This window comes from Octopus bimaculoides, chromosome 11, assembly GCF_046866305.1.
Source record: "Octopus bimaculoides isolate indiv1 chromosome 11, ASM4686630v1, whole genome shotgun sequence".
Taxonomy (NCBI): domain Eukaryota; kingdom Metazoa; phylum Mollusca; class Cephalopoda; order Octopoda; family Octopodidae; genus Octopus; species Octopus bimaculoides.
Genome location: NC_142938.1, coordinates 28,866,569 through 28,888,979, shown reverse-complemented (window position 1 = coordinate 28,888,979; position 22,411 = coordinate 28,866,569). Strand labels below are relative to the sequence as shown.

At 36.6% G+C, this 22,411-nt stretch overlaps 1 protein-coding gene across 7 annotated transcripts in view; it reads right to left on the bottom strand.

Annotated features, from left to right (window-relative positions):
• Positions 1-308: 308 nt before the first annotated feature.
• The window catches only part of LOC106874256 (kelch domain-containing protein 2), a 31,541-nt gene continuing 9,438 nt past the window's right edge, over positions 309-22,411 (bottom strand). For 5 of the 7 annotated variants that reach the window (XM_089359720.1, XM_014921914.3, XM_052971660.2 and 2 more), the window contains 9 exons: positions 22,148-22,375; positions 20,844-20,931; positions 17,411-17,488; positions 12,596-12,732; positions 10,416-10,528; positions 8,962-9,122; positions 7,910-7,962; positions 5,874-6,015; positions 309-1,935 (listed from right to left, as the gene is read on the bottom strand). In XM_089359720.1, the coding sequence (XP_089215846.1) occupies positions 1,921-1,935; positions 5,874-6,015; positions 7,910-7,962; positions 8,962-9,122; positions 10,416-10,528; positions 12,596-12,732; positions 17,411-17,488; positions 20,844-20,931; positions 22,148-22,375 (1,015 nt within the window). In that variant the 3' untranslated portion in view covers positions 309-1,920. Of the gene's footprint in view, positions 1,936-2,389; positions 2,563-5,873; positions 6,016-7,909; positions 7,963-8,961; positions 9,123-10,415; positions 10,529-12,595; positions 12,733-17,410; positions 17,489-20,843; positions 20,932-22,147; positions 22,376-22,411 lie in introns of all 7 variants that reach the window. The other 2 variants (XR_016243626.1, XR_016243625.1) reach the window with 1 other exon arrangement.

The following is a 22,411-nucleotide window of genomic DNA, read 5'->3' as shown; positions in this document are numbered from 1 at the left end:
AAACTCCTTCCTTCCCTAAAGTAATGTTCTGCAACTCACACTGGTTTCATTACAGACTAATTTCACCAGTCTCGGATGGTTTGCAAAGGCTATGAACACTCTTCCTCTCTTCATCTTTGACATAAATGTTTAAAAATATTTGTAAGCCCTGTATATCTATGATTTCTCTATGATTGTGGCTCCTGCACTGCAATGACTCTGCATATGTATGACCTCAGTGGCCCCTGCACAACTGTGGCCTCAGCATGTCTGTGACTCATGTATGTATTCATAAAGGTAAATAATGACAAGGCAACAAAACACAGGTATATCATGTGGAATTGTTTATTTCAATTTTCAATCTAAGGTAACCAGAGATAGGTTACATGTTTTAGTGCTCAATAACAAAACACTGTAACAGGCTGTGTATGTGTGCATACATGCATCAGTGAATGTTTTTATATGTATGTGTGTATAGATTAAATAAGAAGACATGAGAGAGACAAAAAAATGTAAACCAATGAAAAGTGTGCTATGTGTGAAGCAAGTACTGTCAGTTCTTATTGAGTTAGACTGAAAATTTAATAAATAGACTCAGAGGGAGCTAAATAAAACATTTCAGTACTTTTCTTACTTTATTTGAGGATATAGCATTCATAATAAAAGGTAAAGCTACAAACATTATTTTACTCCAAATATATAATATTAAATGAGTAATTATAGCAAGATGTGTTTTATAAAACCAAAATAATATTTGCAGAAAGAAGTGCTGATTAATTTGCAGAAATCTTTCTAGGTTCATGCCATTGAGATTCTAGTCACTACTACCATAAATTCTGTATATTTAAGTTAAGGATGTTAAACTAAAAAAAAAAACAAAAACAATCCCAATAATTGTGAATTTATTTGACCTAATCAAGACTATTGACTTTGTTTGCTCCTTCTATTACCATATTTCTGTTAAATTCTGTTAAAAATTATAAATATACACATGGCAGTCTAACAGAGATGTAACTCTGTACAGTTGTTCGGTGCTTTTCTTGAAATTAATTTTAAGATTATGAAGAATATAATAAAACTTCATTATCAAGCTGATGTTAGGAATATAAATTAACATGACATTTTAATAGAAAGTAGCAGATCATTTTCAAACAGGAAGTTCGATCCATAAAACCAAGGGCAGTTTCAGGCTGTTTGGCATCAAAAGCTTAAAGCAGAAAGACATATGTACATGTGTGTATTTGCACATTAACGTAAACATTTGGTATGCTTTAAGTGCTATTATCTCTACTTTAAAATATTATTTCCGTATTTCACTTATATACAGATAACAACAGTTATTGAGATTATATTATTCTAAAAGTAAATAGTTGATTTTTAATTGATAATCAAAAGAAACAACCCCACAGATGTTGTTCTATTTTTTATACAATGGTATTTCCAATACAGAGATTAAGTAAAACTGAGCCTGTTATGAGGTTTCAGTGAAGTCATTTAATCAATTGTTTTCTTGTGGATTAATTATTAAAAAAAAATTAATGAAAATGAACCCCTTTTTAAAGAGAAAACAAAAACAAACAAAAAACAGATCAAATTATAGATGTGACCTTTGAACCAAATTTGACTGTGTTGTTGTTGTTGTTGAAGTGAATATAAAAATGTTTCTTGTATATTTGCAATAAAACAGAAAAGGGAGAAACAAGAACAGTTTTTTGTAATTTTATCCACAAATATCAGACATCATTTCAAAGAGATGACAAATATGATGATGATGAAGGGGGAAATCATCAATGAAGCCATTTTTTGTAAGAGTATTTACTGTGCACTTTCATATGTCATCAAGGCTGAACTGACTTCAGTTCTCCAATTTTAATTCAAGTTAACAAACTTCTGGGAAAACTCAAGTTTACAGATTCTCAACTGCGCCACATTTAACATTTCTCAGTGTTTTGATTTCTGTAAAATAAAATAAAAAAATTAAGAGATCTGGAAATAATTCTTACATCACAGTATATGTACAAGTGTCGTATTGATGCTTAACCCTAGGCCTGCAATGATGTTCCAACAATGACCATCCTGCCTTTTTGTCTAATGTAATGGGCAATTTTTTTACATCATTGACCCGACCCTTCATGGAAAGCTTAATATCTTATCACCCTCCCTTCATAATGTATGGTGGGGGTCCAATATAATTAAAAAGTTTAATTAATATAAAAATTTCTGGATTTAAAAATGATAATTATTTCACTCTTTCGTGTTATATGTTTTAATAAGAATTATTTAAGGAAATTTAATGAAAATATTTAATAGAATCGATAAAAGACAATAAAATTCAGTCATATCATATTGATTAGGTCAGGAATGGATTGCATGAATGTGTGTGCTTCATAAGCAAAAAACAAACTCTCACCATAAAATATTCACTTTCTTTTGCATTCAGCACAAGCATAAATTCATGTAAGATTCCTGCATTGTTGTCAAATAAATGTACAAATGGAGAATAATTGGTGCTCTTTTTTGATCCAGCAGTAGTTAAAGCATCACTTTCTTCTGTGTTATCTAGATCATCGTTATCTACCTCAGCTGATGATAAAGGGAAGTCAGAAAAAATTTCTTTGTTACTGTATAAATTTCCCATTTCTGATTTCTCCCATCGATAATGGCTATTTATGCTTAAGTGCATTTGATGAAGCAGATGCTTGGACATCAATTGATGGTGGCTGTATCCATGTCAAATCTTTGAAACATAAATTAATATTTGCCATAGTGTTTGTTGTGTTTAGTGACTACTACTTATTGCATTGATATGCTCCTTCACCAATGGGATCCATGCACTACAACACCAATGGGAAAAGTGTGTGGACCACATGGGGGACTATGTTGAAAAATAAACCCTATTTGGTCGTCAGCCTATGAACTTTCCAGCCAACCCTCATATCAATGCAATAACTCTTCTTATTACAAAAACTTCTGTTGGTCAAAAAGAGTCATCAGAGGGCTAAACCATTTTTCTACAGGTACTTGATAACAATACAATGCCCAATTTTGCCAATTTTCAAGAGAAGTCACTATTAGTTACTTCTGAAGTTTTTGTAATAAGAAGAGTTGAAAGAAGTGCATGGCAGATTTCACAGATCTGGCACCACTGCTTCATCGTCAGCCTATGAACTTTTCAGCCTACCCTCATATTTCACTGGAAATTAGTGAGTTTTAAGCTTAAATTATTGAGTTCTTTAAGGTTCAGTTTGCTGAATAATTCAGCACTCGTAAAGATCAAAATCATTTAATGTGTTTATTGACTCCCTTGGACAGCTACATAAAAATCCTCAGGGGTCAACATTAAACACTTTGCCAACACCTTGTATATTCCTTTATTTAAGACAATAGGGTGGGAGTCAATAGATATTTGGCTGCTATAGCTAGCAAGTCTAGTGACCAATAAAGGCCCCCTGTTAGCTGAACCAGATGAACATATGTCACAGGAATGTTGAAAGCAGGTAGTATATCCCCCAAAATTTATATAACACTTAAAAAAAACCATAATGAATCAATCTGGTAAATTAAAGCTGCTTTAATTTAAGTGAGTGTAATGCTCTTAAGTGAGTGCTCTTTAAGTGAGTGTAATGCTCTTAAACTAATACACACACATATGACACAGTAAAATCATGGCAAATATGGAGAAAACATTAAGTGCTTGAGTGGATGATCTGATATAGCATCACTCACTACATCTCATGGCATTATTTTCCAAGAGGCAATAAATTTATTTAAACAGTAGCAGCAAGGAGCTGAGCAATCAAATTGTTGCTGCTTCTTGTGGGTAGTTTGGAAAGATCAAGAAATGGTCCACTCTCCATAGCATTTAGATAACAAAAGAATCAGCAACTGTTGGAAGTGCATGCATGTGTGTGTGAGAGAGAGAGAGAGAAAATGCTAGATAAATTGCATGTAAATACTGCCCACACATCATGCAACTCTGTTTAACACTAATTCCCTAGAGCACTCTTTTGTTCTTGGAGACAATATTTTCAGTGGGATAGCAATACATTATAGTAGTAATTGTATGATAACATGCAAGAAACTATGACTTGTATGCATATATACTCCCACATACACTAAATTGTTCATATATCAGAAGTAGGGTATGATAACAAAATAGTACCAGCAGGTCATTCAGGGACAAAAAAAAAAAATGAAGTGTAGGGAAGATGTAACTGGACACTGGGTACACCAGAACTAGTAGGCTATGGGATGATAAGAGAGTTCAATTAGCACACAATGCAGAATAAGGATTGTGATGCAGAATAAGGAGTGTGGAGAGGATATAAGTAAACATTGTGTACACAAGAGTTGATAAACTCTGGCACGGTGTGGGAGCTCCATTAGTACTCAACAGATTTAACAGGTAGCTTCCAGTCCATAAAATGAGAGATTGACAGCAACTTTAGGCAGTAGTAAAACTAGGATGTTCTCTTCATATAAGATACAGTGGAAGATTTTGCTAATATCAAATACAACAACATCGCTTTTGTCAAATGGACCAAATGAGCTGAGGCAGTGGCTGGACATTGACGATGACTATACTTTTGCAGACATGAGATACAAATTGACAAAGGTGAGTAAAAAAAACTTACTGAATGCTGATAGTGGGAGTAGATGAGGCAGGAGAAGTCCAAAGAAAACGTGGAAGATTTAACCCTTAGTATTAAAACCGGCCATATCCAGCCCAAATATTTTATGTTCTAACAAGCCAGGTCCAGCCTATTACACCTACCCTTCAATGCCATGAAATTTCGAGGGAGGAGCTAAGGCAATTACGTTGATCCCAGTGTTCAATTGGTGCTTATTTTATCAACCTTGAAAGGATGAAAAGCAAAGTCGACCCTGACGGCATTTAAACTCAACATAAAGACAGATGAAATACTGATAAGCATTTTGCCTGGCATACTAACAATTCTGCCAGCCACCTTAATAATAATAATCCTCTCTTCTACTAGCTTTTTTTACTTTCTGTTAATGCCAGGGTGGTGAGAGGAGTTTGAGCATCCATCACTTATAAAATGCCCCAATGGCCTGTGCAAAACCTGTCCTCTGACAGTTAAGCCTGACTCCTTTGCCAAACCAACAGGAGAAGAGTGGGAAAAGGCAAGTATCTGGCGCATTCAAATAACTAGTGCTCCGGGTAGGCTGTACTTGTTCGCCTTGGATGGCAAACAGCCTGGGAGAAGGAACACTCTGAGTTCAAAAACCAAGGGAGCAAGGCCCCTGCTGCCTTGGTGGACTACTTTGATAGAGATGGTGTCTTGATAAAAATACCGGTTAGTAGTAACCTAAAACCACGCCTCGTTTGTGAATGAAAATGCCACACTCAGCAGGTGCCCCACTGTGCAGCAGAGTAGGGCTGGTTGTAATCCAGCAACTGTTAGCCATGCTACAAGACGTAAGTGGAGTAAACAAGTAAACATGATGATTATGGAGTGTTACTATTGTAGCACTCCTATGGATGCAAATGGTGTGATTGTCAGAGGGTACAGAAAATGAATGCACAATGAACGGAAGGATATGGAACTGTTTGAAATTACTGAACAGGGATTATGTGACCAAGCAAGAGCAATACAAAAGAATGGATGGTTAACAGATGGTTAATAGAAGCTATTAAAAGAAGAATATCGGGTGATACTGGGCATGCGAGAAACATGCGGGGTTCTTGAAGCATGACCAGTAAACAAGTGTCACCTTAGTCTGCTGGCTGTGGACAGCTGACAATTTTCCATCATACCCAGCAAAATAAGCTGTGAGTTTTCATATAATAATAATAATAGTGCAGGCCAGAAAATGAATCCATGCAAACTTTGATAAAATGGATGTTAAAATAATAAAATCTTTTTACTTACAACCAGATTTGAAGAGAATTTGATGGGGTCATTTATAATAGCCTGCTCCTTTAACTTGGCATATTTCAATAACCCTTGAGGCAAGTACTTCCACTCTGGTTTTGTTTTCTGACGGTATTTTACTAATGTATCAACAGACAGCCTATAAAATTAAAAAGATATAAGTTGTAATTTAAAACAAAAGAACTAATTAACAAAGGTTTGAATCTCAACAAAAGTTACAATGAGAATTGCTAACATTTTTACTTTCATAGTAAAACAGAATAAACTTCTGATTAATCATTAGCATGAAAAACTTCAACAACTAATGTTAGCTGAACATATTTTAAACACCATCAGACACAAATAAGAAATGAAGTTAGTATGCTTCACTAGATGCGCAATGTCAGAGTGCACATATAACAGATTTTAAGCATCTTGAGAGAAAAATTGGGCATAAGAAGTATCAGTTGTGTATGCAAAAGAAGTGTCTGTGCTGGTATAGTCATGTGATGCATATGGATGAGGACAGCTGCGTAAAAAAAGTGCTGATCTCTAACTGTGAAGGGAACCTGTGGAAGAGGAAGATCCAGGGAAACATGGGATGGAGTGGTGAAGCATGGTCTTTGGCTATTGAGTCTCATGGGAGCAATGGTAAGTGATACAGACCTTTGGCAATTTTCTGTACTTGAGAAGACATGTCAAGCTAAGTGAAATCATAGTTGTGGCCAGTACCAGTGACATGTAAAAGGCACCTGTACTGGTGGCACACGAGAGACACCCGTACCGGTGACGCATGAGAGACACCCGTGCCAGTGACATGCAAGAGGCACCTGTGCTAGTGATACATGAAAGGCACCCTCTATGCTCTTGGAATGGCTGGTGGTACGAAGGGCATCCAGCTCTAGGAACCAAGCCAAAACAGACTGGAGCCTGGTGCAGCTCTTTGGCTTAACAGTCTCAGTCAAACCATCTAATCCATGCCAGCATGGAAAATGGATGCTAAATGATGATGATGACCCCACCCCCAACATCTGACCCCCAATAATTACAGCCATTTACATTCCTGCATACACACAAGTAATTTCTCTTGGCATTTATTATGATTCAAAATTCAAATTCATATATTCCTACTTCTGAAAGTCCTGAGCAGTGGCTCACATATTGAATATTTGTTTTAGAAGAATGGAAATCTAGGGTGATGAGACAGAGGTCCCTACCACTACCCATAAAAATGAAACTACTCTAACAATCACTTCACTAACATCATCATTTTCCACACAGCCCATCAAAATTAATTGGGGAAGTGCTTTTTCAGTTGTAGATTGATTGTTGTTGTTGAGCCCCAGGTCAACCTTGATCAAGCAGATCTTATAGTCAATGTCATTCTATCCCATCTTTTTTTGAAGGCACAATGTAGCCAGGGACCACATTATCCAGTGTGTCCCTTTTCTATGACACAGAGAGTGATTTGAAGGAGATTTAGCTGTCATACAACCATACAGAGGTTTCCTTGTTGAGTTGATTCGTGGGTCAACAAGTTGGGATAACATAATAATTTTCAAGTAGTAATGATAGGTCAACAAGTGCCTTGTCAATCGAGTAGAAACAATGGTACATGCATGGTTGTGTGATTAAGAAGACTATTTTGCAACTACTTGGTTTTCAGTTCAATCCCATTATGTGGTACATTGGGTATCTTCTAGTATTGTCTTCAGTTGGCAAAATCTTTGCGACTGAAATTTGGTAGATGAAAACTAGATGGAAGCTTGTTGGAGAGATTCTAGTTCACAGGTGGTAGCGTTTATCTATTACCCTAACACCACTACCTGGTCACTGGGTGACTTTAGCAAAGTCATCATTCACTCTGTTGCAAGAATTCAGGCAGGTCTTTAGTTGAAGGTAATTTCTTCCCTTAATTCTTACAGACCTCAGAAAATGGTCACTGGTGTTGTCTTTTCTCCCACAATGACCACAAACAAAGGCAATGTCAGGGCTAACAAATGTGAAGTGGAATATGATAGTAACCACCATGTGGAAAATAAAAGTTAACTTACTGCAAAAGTGATTTTGGTTTGATCCGGAATTGTATTACTTCGTTTGTGTGGATCTAAAAACATGAAAAACAAACACTTTCTGATATAAAATTTCACATAATAGAGATAAGAAGGAAGAGTAATGGATTAATTAATTATGATATTCAGGTCTTTTGGACATCTAAGCCAATTTATCAGTTACTTACTACATATCAAGGCCCTAACATCTGATCAATGGTTTCTTATCATTTCATTGCTTATGAGGTGCATTTTTCCACAAAAATATCCCAAGAAAACAATCCGCTTTAACAAATTCAAGGTGTAGGCATGGCTGTTTTATTAAGAAGTTTGCCTCCAAACCATGTGGTTCAAGGTTCACACCTTGGACAAGTGTCTTCCTTTCTATTATCATTTAGCATCTGTACTTCATGCTAGCATGGGCTAGATGATTTGACAAGATCCAATGAGCCAGAGGACATGACTATGTTGAACTCCAATATATGTTTTGTCATAGTTTCTATGTTTGGATGCCATTCTTAATGCTTTACAAGCCAGAAGATAACTGGGCTCTCAATCACAAAGTTATGGGCTCGATTCCCAGGCTGGGAAACATTGTATCTTAAGGCAAGGCACTTTACTTCATGCTGCTTCATTTCACTCAACCAGCAAAAACGAGCATTCAGACTGAAAGAACACTTGGTCAGCATCAAGCTAAGCCCAAGGTATGCCCTAACTGAGCAGATATATGACAAAAAAGGTATTCCAACCATAACTATTCCATTTATTTATTTCAGGCATAGTGAACCCCAGACTGCCTTCCAATGAGCCCTTTTCAGGAAGATTTGGCTGCTATTCCTAGCAGGCAGGTAAACCTGAAGAAACCTCATTTTATTTATAAGTACAGAAGTGGAAGTTATGGCATTCATTATAGCCACACTTTAGAATGTTAATGCTGTAAATCTCCAACTAAGATTTGAAACTGTATTGCCAACTTAAGTTTTCTGAGACCTCTTAACACAACAGCATCATCACCATAACAACAAGACATTGCAGAAGAAATTATGATTACTTACAGCTTTTTGGGTGTAATCCAAAATATTACTACAACAACCTCCAAATATGATAACGTCATCATCTGGAGTGACACAACAGGAATGCCAGAGGCGGGGTATAGAGAAGGACATCTCATAGATTATCCAGCTAAAAGTAGTTACGTCAAATAACCAGATATCAGCTGAAAAATAAAGAAGAGTAGCACAGGATAGCAAGAAGAGAGAAACACTCCTAGAAAATATTATGATGATGATGATTATCATTTTAATGCTAGTGTGTGTGTGTGTGTGTGTGTGTGTGTGTGTGTGTGTGTGTGTGTGTGTGTGTGTGTGTGCGTGCAATGTGAGCATCTATGAGTTTGTCTCCATGCATCTCTGCATTAATGTTTATGTTCTGCATATATATGTTGCACAGTTCAGTGATTCAACATGTGAAAACCAGTAGAATAAAGTACGTAATCATGATGATGGTGGTGACAGTGGTAGTGATAATTTCTATGCTGGCATAGTATGGTAGTCTGTGACACAGCACATCACATCCCTTTAAGTCCTGCATTAACTCACTTTTCAGGTCCAAAACCCTCAGATCTATTTAGCCTCACCTCTAGCCATGAATTCTTTTTCTTGGGTTTCCTGTTTCAGGTATCCTTCAATGCCAGAAAACAGACATTGCCCACACTCATTTACCAGCTATTTACATCATGCCCCCACTATCATTTTTCCTGCATACCTCAGCTTATATGTTTAATACCCAATCTCCCTCTCTCTCGTACACTATCTCTTATGTAGGTTAATACATTCAATGTCCATCTCTCATTAGTATGTGGTCCTACTTTTTACACAGAAAGGAAGCCTTTGTTTTCTACAGAGGCAACAGATCTCTGAACTATACCTATACCCTCCACACTTTAGCTGCACTACTATCCCTGCACCTACCTAACATCACCACAATACACTAAGTAGGCTACCATAGTAACAGAACAATGTCTAGTGAGCTAAATAGATCATAAATTCCATTACACAGGTACTCTTATTGTTTACGCATGTATATCTATTACAACAGAAGTCCTGGTACTATGTCAGCTGGACTGAAACCATAATCAATGTTTATCACAGATGAAGACTTGTTTCCCTGTCAGTCTACTAAAAATCTTAAAAGTCTATCACAACTGAAGTCCAGGTGCCCTGTCAGTTCACTAGATATCCTACTGAACATTTACCACAAATGATGCCCCGGTAACCTGGGTCACTTGTCAGATACACTGTTACATCTACCATTTCTTCCATTAAGGACAAAATATGGAACTTGGTGTGGCCACTGGCCTTGCCAGCTCTGGTCAAGCTGTCCAACCCATGCCAACATGGAAAACAGAGTTAAATGATGATGATGACACAGACATCAAACAGGTACGAACACAGATATTATCAAAACAGATGATGCCATCATCAGAGATAAAAAAGGTGGGTGTTGTTACCTAAAGGTTGATTATCCTGAGTAAAACCTCCGCACAAAAGAATGCGTGTAGGAGAAACAGCTGTGAAAGAGCACCAAGATCTGCCACAAGGGACATGACCTGTTATCTGAGGCCTGCCAAGAGATATTACGAGTTAGGATTACAAGAACAACAACAGCAATAATAATAAAAATAATAATAATAATAATGTCATAAGATTTGAACATTTTAATATCATCAATTTATGAATTTATAAAGAAGATATTTCTTATAAAATTACCATCTATTAGGTCAATTAATTATAAAAAAGTAACAAAAAATTTGGAGGATTTACTTAAAAATAATTAATTTGTTATCATTAAACTGGTGTTTGGAATATAACAAAAAGACATAAAATTATGAAATAAGGTTTTGATTTAGACAACATTTACAACCCATTTGTTACCATATTTCTTTTGAAAGACACTGATATTGTTTCAATTAATTTTAAAAATAAAGAATTTAAGTGAAATCATTTTGTCATTAGGTGCAGGTGTGGCTGTATGGTATAAAGTTAGCTTTCTAGCCACGTGGTTCTTGGTTCAGTCCCACTGCATGGCACCTTGGGCAAGTGTCTTCTACTATAGCCTCAAGTTGACCAAAGCCTTGTAAGTGGATTTGCTAGATGGAAACTGAAAGAAGCCTGTTGTATATATGTGTGTTACTTTGTTTGTGTTTGTCCACCACTGCTTGACAACTGGTGCTGGTATGTTTACATCCTTGTAACTCAGTGGTTTGACACAGGAGATTGGCAGTGTAAAAACCAGGCTTTAAAAAATAAGTACTGCTGCCGATACATTTGACTAAAATTTCAAGGCAGTACCCCAGGATGGCTGCAGTCAAAAGACAAACAAATTAAAGATTATTAAGCAGGTGTTTGTATCATAGGACCAGGAGTGGTCTAAGGTGGATTGATATGAAAAGAGTTAGAACAGATGGCTTTAATATTAGGAACTCAAAGTAGTCTTGAATATCAAAAGACTTCAAAAGATTTCAACAAGTCTCAATAATAAAGCAAGATGATATCCCGACTCCATGACAACATTATACAGACATTTTATGCCCATTTTCCCATGCTTGTTTCTTATCCACCATAAACAATTCTCTCATCCAACAAAAACACATTAGAAACACACCTTTCATCCTTTCTCCATTGCTTCTTTCTTCTGTTTCAAACTAACCTCATTTCTTAAGTTCAGCTCCACCCTGATGGGATTATAAAAGAATGTTATACAATACTTTTACAATCACTATTAGAGCCAAGAAGTAACTTAACCTGCTAGAAATAGCAGCCAAATGTAACTTCTCTTAAAAAAACAGAAACACTTGATAATGTGGCCATGGATATACAAAGAAGCAGAATGGTCATAACTGGAATAACTGAGTATAAGTTTTCATGATCAGAGCTGACTGACCAGGGGTTAAACATCAATAACTCTCACTTATTTCTGTCTTCTTCTTCCATCCATCATTTGGTCTTTCCTCTACCCAAAACCTGCTGACCTCGAGGTACTCAACTTTTGCCATTCTCAATAAAATAATACTTGAAACATTGCTTCTTAATTTCACTTTATATGAGTGATCACCATCACCATCATCATCAATATAGTATAACATAAATCAATGAGTGAGTCTCTTACATGATTGGAAAATGTGCTAGAAATAACAGCTACATTTCTCTCAAACTGTATCATACTGTCATTAATGTGTCTGTAAGTGTCATAATGGAAATGCACACTTAGAGATTTTATGTTCATAAAAAGAAATATAAAAATATTTAAAAAATAGAACAGGATGGTCAAGCTTGGAATACCCACTAGCCCTGGTTCTAAGATACAAACTTCTAGATTTAAAGTTATTGAAATTAAAACCTTTCATCAAAATTTCATGTTAATTTATGTTCCAAAACCAGATTAATAATGACAAAGTTATTTTACTAAATTCTTCATTGTTTTCAAAATCAATTGAAACCAAAGAGTATTTCAACAGAAATGTAGTAAGAAAAGGGTTAATTATGGGTCTGCTGAATCAGGACTAAACTAGGGTTAAATAACATCATATAACACATGCTTGCTCAGTCAGAAGTGACCTAGGGTTAGACAACACTGTACAACAGTATAGTGACAAAAGAAAAGCAAAAAAACAAAATGAAACAAACTCACTTAGTCCAATGGAGTGTATCTAAATCAAGGCAATATAAATCATTCATGCGGTTAGAAAGATGTCGGCCACCAAATACATAGGTTTTATTACCAATACGCGTGGAAGCATGAGCTGCTCGGGGAGATGGCACTTCACCCTAGGGAAAATAAAAGTGTAATGTCAGTATTAACTAATGTCCCATCCACAAGTTGTATCACATGAGATGTCCCACAAGTTACCAAGAGACTATAAATGAAATATTTCTTAATGTTAAATATTTATGGATAATTTTAGTAACCCTTTAGCATTTAAACCAGCCATATCCGGCCAAAATATTCAATCTCTTTTACGTCCAAACCAGTCAGATTTGGCCTCTCACACCTACCCTGTGATGTCATTCTAAAAATAAACAACCACGTCATCAAAATTACAAAGCTACAGGATAATGCATGCTTAATTCAAAACAATTTGAATAAATAAGCATTACATTTGAGAGAGAAATCTGAATGCTGAAGGGTGAGTTTTGGGGCAGCTTGTATATTCACAGAGATATAGTATATATAGGCATAGACGTGGTTGTGCAGTTAAGTTTACATCCTAATCATCATATTGTTTTAGGTTTAGTCTCACTGTATGTCACCTTAGGCAAGTCTCTCTACTACTATAGCTGCAGCAGATCAAACGCTTTTGAGTGGATTTAATAGACAGAAATTTGAAGAAACCAGTTATGTGTGTGTGTGTGTATTGGGTTATCCCATAATGCAGTTTTTTTATACTTCTTTTATTTTTCAAAGTTAAGATAAAGTTCGTTTTTAGTCTAAAATATACTCTCCTTCATTTTCTACAATGTTCTTCCATCTATCTGGTAGACTTGCAAGGCCCCCTCTTCCAAAATTCACTTGTCCATGGTGAAAAATATTCCTCCAGTACTGTTCTGACCTTGTCTACAGAATTCATATTTTTTCTGTTCCAATAGTTTTGAAAACTGCAGAATAAATGATAATCAGATGGGGCAATATCCAATGATAATATAGTGGGTGAGGCATCATTTCCCATTCAAACTGCTCTAGCCTTTGGAATGTCATCCTCACTGTATGTATCCAAGCATTATGCTGATGGAAGTACATCTTTCACCTTTGTTTTACTTCTAGCTGACTTAAGCCGCTTAAGCTGCTTGCAGATTTCCTTTGTTATCATTTGGTTTGGATTTAAAAGTTCAAAGTGGACTAAACCTTTCATATCCCACCTAACATAACAACACCTTACATGGTGAAAACCTTCTTTAGCCTCGGGTGCTAGTGTTTCTCCTTTCTCTATCGCTGTCTTTGGCACTTGACATTTTTATATAGAACCCATTTCTTGTCACCAGTCACTATTCGGTCCACAAAAAGTTCATTTATGAGACGTGACAGCAAAGAAGAGCACACATTCACTCTCTGCATGCTATTAGACTTGGAAAGTTTGTGGCCCAATTTACTGACTTTTCTGATGGCACACAGATGTTGATGAATGGTCGAATGACCAAATCCAAGCTTCTATGCTAGTTCAACAGTTACGATGGGATTTTGTTCTACCAGGGTTTGCAGGATGATCTTGTTGAGCCCTACAGATCTTCCAGGACAAGGCACGTCTTCTAGGCTGTAGTTTCCAGCTCGGAATTTCTGGAACTACCGATGACACTGGCTTATGCTTATTTTCTGATCCCCATATACTACATTAATATTCCTCGCACTTTCCATTGTGTTGTTGCCTTTATTGAACTCATAAAGCAAAATATGCTGAATATGCTCCTTTGTCACTTCCATTATAGCTTTGAAAAAATAACTGTTAAAATCGAACTGCACTCTTCAAAACTTGCACTAAGAATAAATACAAGGTAAAATTACTACCTGCTTTTACAGCAAGTTGATGCAGGTAGGTTATTCCATCCCCCTCCAACTTTTAGTTCATGCAATTGAAAAAAACTGCATTATTTATGGGATGACCCAATGTGTGTGTGTGTGTGTATTAGTGCCTGCTCCTTTTGATTTGGTGTGATAGTTGTAAATAGGTATCACCATCATACAAGGTGTACATTGTTTTGGCCATGGGGAAATATTACCGTATCTGGAAACAGGTGAGGTTTGGCAACCGGAAGGGTATATAGTCACAGAAAATCTAAGTCAATGAATTCCCTCTGACCCATGCAAGTAGGGAATGTGCATGTGAAAATGATAAAGTTGATGATGACAATGACAAAGAGGCATCAAACTGAAGGACCAAATTATGAAAGTAATAGAGTTACAGTACAACTGATTAGGAAACGTACCTATTAGCTTAGGTAAGGTGCAGTTGGTTTTGTGTCAGAATGGAATACTATTGCTGTCTTCCTACAGAAGTTCTTAGCTAAGAGAAAGCTACTATGTCTAATACTCATGATCTGGAGATTTGACAGTGTGTAACTGTAGTTACTATGTAAACTTGGTTTAGATGAACGAACTGCGAGAGCATGCAAGCCATGTATTAAGATGCAGTAGGTTGAGAGTTGGCAATGAGCTCAGCAAATAATTTAGTGTGCATGTAGGAATCTGTTGAAGTTCAGTTTTTCAGCCTCTTTCTGTTTATTATAGCTTTGCAGACCAAACAGAAGAGTTAAAGCTCAGCTGTCTTTGTGTTCCAATGACCTAGTTCTCAAGGCTGAAAATGTTCAAGGTTTTCAAAACAAATTTAAAAACAAAGAAGTAAACCTAGAATTGAGAGGCCTCGAAGTAAACCTAGAATTGAGAGGCCTCGAAGTATACCTAGCAAAGACCAAAAAAATTTGATTAGCAAGAAAACAGAACTTGACAGAGAAGTGGCCAATATGCCAAAAAGGAGTTAGTAGGAATTCTATATAGTGTGCATAATGTAAATTATGGGTGCACAAAAGGTGCAGCTAAGACAATTGGCAGAATGACAAGGAAGAACGACTATGTGTGGGATACACAAAAACAGCTGGCAATAAGAACATGGGAGGTTTCATAGAAGTAGTTGAAAGCTTCTTTTGTCAAGATGACCAATAAAGGAGATAAGTAATTTGAAAGCAGAAAAGCCAAATTAAGAATAGAGTGGGAAAAAAAATCAACGGAGCTGACGGAAAAATTGAGTATAAAATGAAAAGTAGTGTGTAAGAGGAGATTACATTAGTGTGGACATGTGATGTATATGGAGGGGGATAACAGGATAAAGAAGTGCCAAGGGTTCAAATGAAAGTGACCTGTGGGAGAAGAAGACAAGGAAAAACTGGTGAAAGTATGGAAAAACAGACATAAAAATGATGGTAAATTACATGTCTTTAATCAAGAGATAGGGCCAGCTTCTATGATTTTTTTTCTATTTCTCTGAGTATGAAGAGACTGATGCAGTTTATGTTCAACATAAACAACTGCAGGTAAAACTGGGTGGAGGTGCAGAAATTACAGAGAGTTGACATTCATTAGGGTAAGGACTGGGTAAATAAAAAGTGATTAGATTGGAGTCTGCGAGGGTCAATCATATGAGACACATAGGGATAACAAGAGCTGAGAAACAAGTGTGCCAGATGGGTTCTTTGAGTGAGTTGGGAGTTAGTTCAGAGGAGTAGAAGCTATTGTAGTAGATATAAAATAGTCTAAAAGAAGACACAGCACATTTGTTGGGGAGAGAGTCTTTGCTAATCAATTGGTTGACCTTTTAAATGCGGTCTAGGATGTGTTTGTGTGGTAGTAGCAGTAGGAGCAGCAGCAGCACTGTGACAGAATGATGGGGTAGTACTCCATTGTGTGTCTTACTTGGTTGGCAACAGTTCAGAAGAACTATTTTCTAACCTTGAAAAGGACAGGTCACTGAGATGTTTGAAACATAAACCATCCTCTCTTTTATTCAAAGTATATTTAGGATTACATTATCTAAAGTGTCCTTTTTTTAAAAGACACTAGGGTGAAATTTGAAAGAAGGTTTGGCTACAATTTTTAATAGGTCAAATCACCATGTGGAGGATCCCTTCATTGGTTAGAAGTATATAATGAGTAATTGATTCAAGGAGTATAGATGTTGTGTAGCAGTGAGTGAGTATAGGTGTAGTGGAATGTGTACAGTAATGGTGATCTTATTGGAAGAATTGTTGCAGTGACAAGAGAGAGATAGTGGTTGAAGCAGGGGCGTAGTAATACAGCTGTTCATGAGAATACAGCTGTGGTGATAGTGGTGGTGGAAGTATAGCTGAGGAGGCAGATGTACAATGGTAATGGTGATAAGGATATAGAGTTGAGATAAATTTTCATAACAGTTTTAAAGATAATTTGTATATAAGAACCTTCCACCTCTAACATTTAAACTGGCCATATCCAGTCTTAATATTCTATTTGCTTTACATTTAAACTGTTCAGACCTAGCCTCTCACACCTACCCTAGAATGTCATTCTAGAAATAAATAATCCCATTATTGAAATTTCAAAGCTACAAAGATGATATGTAATTAATTCAAAACAATGTGAATAAGTAAGCATTACATATGATAGAGTAATCTGAATGCTAAAGGACTAAAGCTATAGGGGTGAGCTCAGAAGTAATACTAAACTAAGTCACATAAATGAAAAGCTGGCCAAGAGATAAAACCCCACAGGGAGTAAAGTTGTAGAAATTTAAAATATTAAGAAATGTGTAAAAAATATAAATATATATATTAATTGAAGTATTATATGTCCATCACGGCCAATCTTACCAATCGGTTTCGCAATAGGGTTTCAACAGAATATTAGGTAACAGTCCGATTATGTAACCCTGTGCTCATCAGAAATGACTGTTATGGAATGAAATATGGCAATATATATACTTACAGTGCATTTTGGATTTGACCAACAATGTCGGTCACAGTCAAATATCAGGAGTTGATTGTTCCAACCACGAGGGTAAGACTGTTGAAAAATAAAGAAATATAGCAAATATATAGGTACTTATGCATTTGCACGTACAGACAGATACATAACATGCATATGAGTGTGTATGTGTGCGTGTGTGTGTGAGAGAGAGAGAGAGAGAGAAAGGCAATGGACATGAAAAGAAAGAAGACAATATAGGAGGAACAAGTTTTAACAAATGTATTAATTCAATACTTAAAAAGAAAAAGTCTTGACATTTAGAATCTTAGTCTTTCATTAGAAGATAGAGAAGAAAATTAAAGAGAGGAAATGAGAAAATGTGTCTGGAGTGAGGGTTGAAACACAGCAGGTTAGGGGTCAGGTGGGAATACAGTTCCGTGGTGGGAGCTGGAAAGCAAAGTGGTGTGGGGTGCATGCATGTATAGGAGTGTATCCATTCCACTGCAATGGGCGCAGGGTGAGGTGTGTATGTGTGTTTTTTCCTGTGGTGTGTATAGGAATTCAGGTATGGCAGAATGGGATTGTGAGAGTAACGGAGGTTGATGCGTAGGGAAAATAATACCATATGCATGAGGAAGGCATGGTGATTACATAACCAATGCAAGGTCTGTGTTTTTAAAGGGTCTAAAAGCAAGATCCATTCCTAACTGTATTGTCTTTTGTTTTAGAAAAACTTACATTAAGTGATGTTATTGGAGCCATCTCCTTTTATATATATTATCATCATTATATGAAGTTAAACATGGCCTGGGCCTATACTGGCCGAAACCCATCAAAGTTATTACACACACACACACACACATGTATGTATGTACGTACGTATGTATGTATGTATATATATACATATTATATATATTCTTTTACTTGTTTCAGTCAGACTATGGGCATGCTGGGGCACCACCTTGAATTTTGTTTAATCAAATGCATTGACCCCTTATTTTTTTAAGCCTGGTATTTATTCTATTGGTACTTTGGCCAAACTGCTACGTTATGGGGATGTAAACACATGAATACCAGTTGTCAAGCAGTGGGGGGGGGGGGCAAACAGACACAAAGACATACACACACATATACATACATATAAATATATATATATATATATATATATATATATAATAAATGCCAAAACACGTGCCAGTGTCACACTTTGACCCCTTTTCTCACTATTCAATGACACTTCTACTATTCCTCATGATGGGATGAGAGTAACAGTAGGCATAGAGACGGTGAGGGTATTAGTAGATTGATGGGTGTGACGGTAATAGGGTGATAGTAATAATAAGAGCTGTAGTTGTGATAGGTGGTGATGGTGGTGGTGGGGAAGATGGCGAAGTCAAAGGTATTGATGGTGGTGGCATCAGATGTCTGAATGGTGTGTGTATGGCAGTTGTGGTGGTGATGGAGGTGGTACTGGTGATGGTTGAAAACAACAGAAAAAGACAGAGAGAAAGAAAGAGGTGAGACAGAAAAAACATTGTACTGAACCCTGAATGGGAAGACAAAAAATCTTGTTTATCATGTAGCTTTGCAATAAGTTCCAAGTTGACAAATTACATCATTGTTTTGATGAAAATTGCTCATTGCTTGAAAAATATTGGTCAAGTTTAATCAAATTTTATATGCACTCAATGCATGAAGTGTCATTGTTGGGCCCAAGGCCCAATGAAGAGCCCTTCAGGAGCTAGCTGGTATATACATATATATGTGTGTGTGTGTGTGTGTGCATACATACGACAGGCTTCTTTTAGTTTCCATCTACCAAATCCAGTCATAAGGCTTTGGTCGGCCTGAGGCTATAGTAGAAGACATTTGTTCAAGGTGCCACACAGTGGGACTGAACCCAGAACCATGTACTTGGGAAGCAAGCTTCTTACCACATGGTTGGCACTCCATCGGTTACGACGATGAGGGTTCTAGTTGATCTGATCAATGGAACAGTCTGTTCGTGAAATTAATGTGCAAGTGGCTGAGCACTCCACAGACATGTGTACCCTTAACGTAGTTCTCGGGGGAGATTCAGCGTGACACAGAGTGTGACAAGGCTGGCCCTTTGAAATACAGGTACAACAGAAATAGGAAGAAAGAGTGAGAGAAAGTTGTGAAAGAGTACAGCAGGGTTCGCCACCATCCCCTGCCGGAGCCTCGTGGCGCTTTAGGTGTTTTTGCTCAATAAACACAACACCCAGTCTGGGAATCGAAACCGCGATCCTACGATCACGAGTCCGCTGCCCTAACCACTGGGCCATTGCACCTCCACTCTTACCACATAGCCACACCTGCACCTACATGTATTTATATATATATTTCAGATCAGGTGTGGGGGTCATGTGGTATTGCAACATGCTGCATTCACCAGTTCTCAGCATATTCCTAAGTCCTCTCCAGTCACCTGTTGATTGAGAAGAGTCCCAGTCAGTTCCTATCTCCACAAGATACCTCCTCATCTGTCATGTGGTCAATCATGCTGAATCCTCAGTGAAAAGAATACTGTCCTCCTGCTTAGATATCAGCAGCACCAAACACTCTTGTGCAATGAGTCCACAACTGCACCAGCGCATTCAAGTCTTTTTAGAACTTTAGACTCACAACTAATGCTGCTATGGATCTCACTGCCAAGATAAGTGAAGCTATCAACATTTTCGACATTCTCACCCACAACAGAAACAGACGAGGTGGAGTCCTCCAAGAAGCTAACATAAAACTGGATCTTTGTCTTGACCCGACTATTGCTTTTAGCAGTTGGATGCTATTTTTAGCAAATTAAGAGACCAGGTACAAGTACTTTTGTAGGGTGGAATCTACAAAGTTTTAGAGACTTCTTAATATATTGTCAATGTCCCTGATCACATAATTATGACCCATGGTGGATATGCAGTTATGTAAATGATGATACATGGTGGATTACATGCCTCCTCCCTGTTTTCCACTATTACTATAGTGGCCTCTGCATCTCAAAACTAGCTGGTCTTATGTGTTCTCTACTCAGATATTCCCAATTCACTCACCTCTCCCTTCATCTCATCACTCATCTTAGTTCCAGCCAAAACCAACTCTACCAAACACATTCTAATCACTAAACAGAACCCTTTTCGTCCGGGATGTCAGATCCTTGTATTTCCCATCCTGAATGTTTTTTTCCTTCTTTTTGTCTGCAACTGCTCAAGACAAATTTTAACCATGTTAATCTCACCTGTTCCAGAGGGCCTGCAAAAGCCATGGGAACAGCACTTTCTTGAAACTAACCTGATAAAAAAAACATACTATTGTGTGGTTCTTTAATTGGTAGTCATGCTGGAACATTACAAGAGTCTATTAAGAATTCTCTAAAACCAATTGAAATGTTAAAATGTGTCATATGAGAACATAAGAAGAGTAAAAGCTAGACACAAACCATATCACTGCTGACATCTTCAACATATTCACCACTGTCACATAAGAAGTCAGTTATGTCAGGACCGTGCCCTCCAAAACAATAAAGCCTACAATCAAATTGGACAAAAAAATTACATTACTAAGGACATACATTCAGCTCATAAAACACATAATTATCTGTGCATGTTCACACACACATCATTATCATCATTGTGTAACTCACATTTTTCCATGCTTACACAGGCCAGACAGAATTCGTTGAAGCAGATTTTTCTACAGCCAGATACCCTTCCTGTTGCTAAGTAAGTTAATGTCTTCCATGTTTTTCATGGAAAACTGGACGCAAACAACATTGCTTGTATGATGATGCTCATTTACAATCATCACATACATGTGCTTGTATGTATGTGTGTGTGTATATATATATATATATATATATATATGTCTATATCATACTTAATGTAGATACATCATGAAAATCCATATTAAATGTAATATTCATCTTAAGAAGGTATCTCTTATGGATGTACAATGTTAAAAACAAAAATATATAGATCGCAGATAAAAATTGTCCACCAGTTTTGGTGGCTTGGCTAAATGTTCATTTCTGCCTTTTTGGGGCTTCATCAGTAGCAAGTATCCACAAGCAACCACACACTTGCCATTGATATAGGAAAACAGTGATTGAAAAAAAAAAAAAAATCACTGATGTTGCGATAGATTAGTTTAAAATAGCAATCTGCGTACCATACTTAATGCAGATATCTCATGGAAAGCCAGATTAACTGCAGTATTTACATGTTGCACGGATAGCTATTTTAAACTAATACTGCTCCTCTTGCATATAGCAATTTATTTATTTATGTATGTATACAAAGACACATCATCAATTAACAATCACTTTCCATGCTAACAAGAACAGGATAATCCAACAGAATCTGAATTGTTGGACTGCATTATGCTCCATCTGTTTTGGTGTGGTTTCTACAGGATGTCCTTTCTAATGCAACCCACTTTACAAACAATACAGTTAACACATATAGTTGTACATAAGGTTGGGAAGCGAACTTCTGATTCACACAACCATACCAGTGAGATATATATATATATATATATATATATATATATATATATATATATATATATATATATATATATATAGTGATTGTTTTCGTTATAAGTAACTCAAGTTTAGAACAAACTGTATTCTGATTATAACCATTTTCTTTTTAACTACCTGCCTTGGATTATTTACAAGACACAACAAAAAGATATAAATATACATATTTTTTACATGGAGTTCACAACCACAGACATACTTACTTATTTTTGTACACCCATGAAGAATGTTTATCCCTTGGACTGGGTAACGGCCCTTCATAATTGGACAGTAGTTTTTTCCATTCCATTGTTTTAATGTTTAAACAATATATAGAGTTAGTGTTTCCTTGTTTTGTGTGACCGCCATGAACGTATAACTTGTCATCTATAAGTTGAGCAATTGAACCAGAACGCGCTAAGGGTATTTCACACTTTGTTTCATAGGAGTACCTGAGACGATAAAAGGTAAAAACAATCAAATCAAAT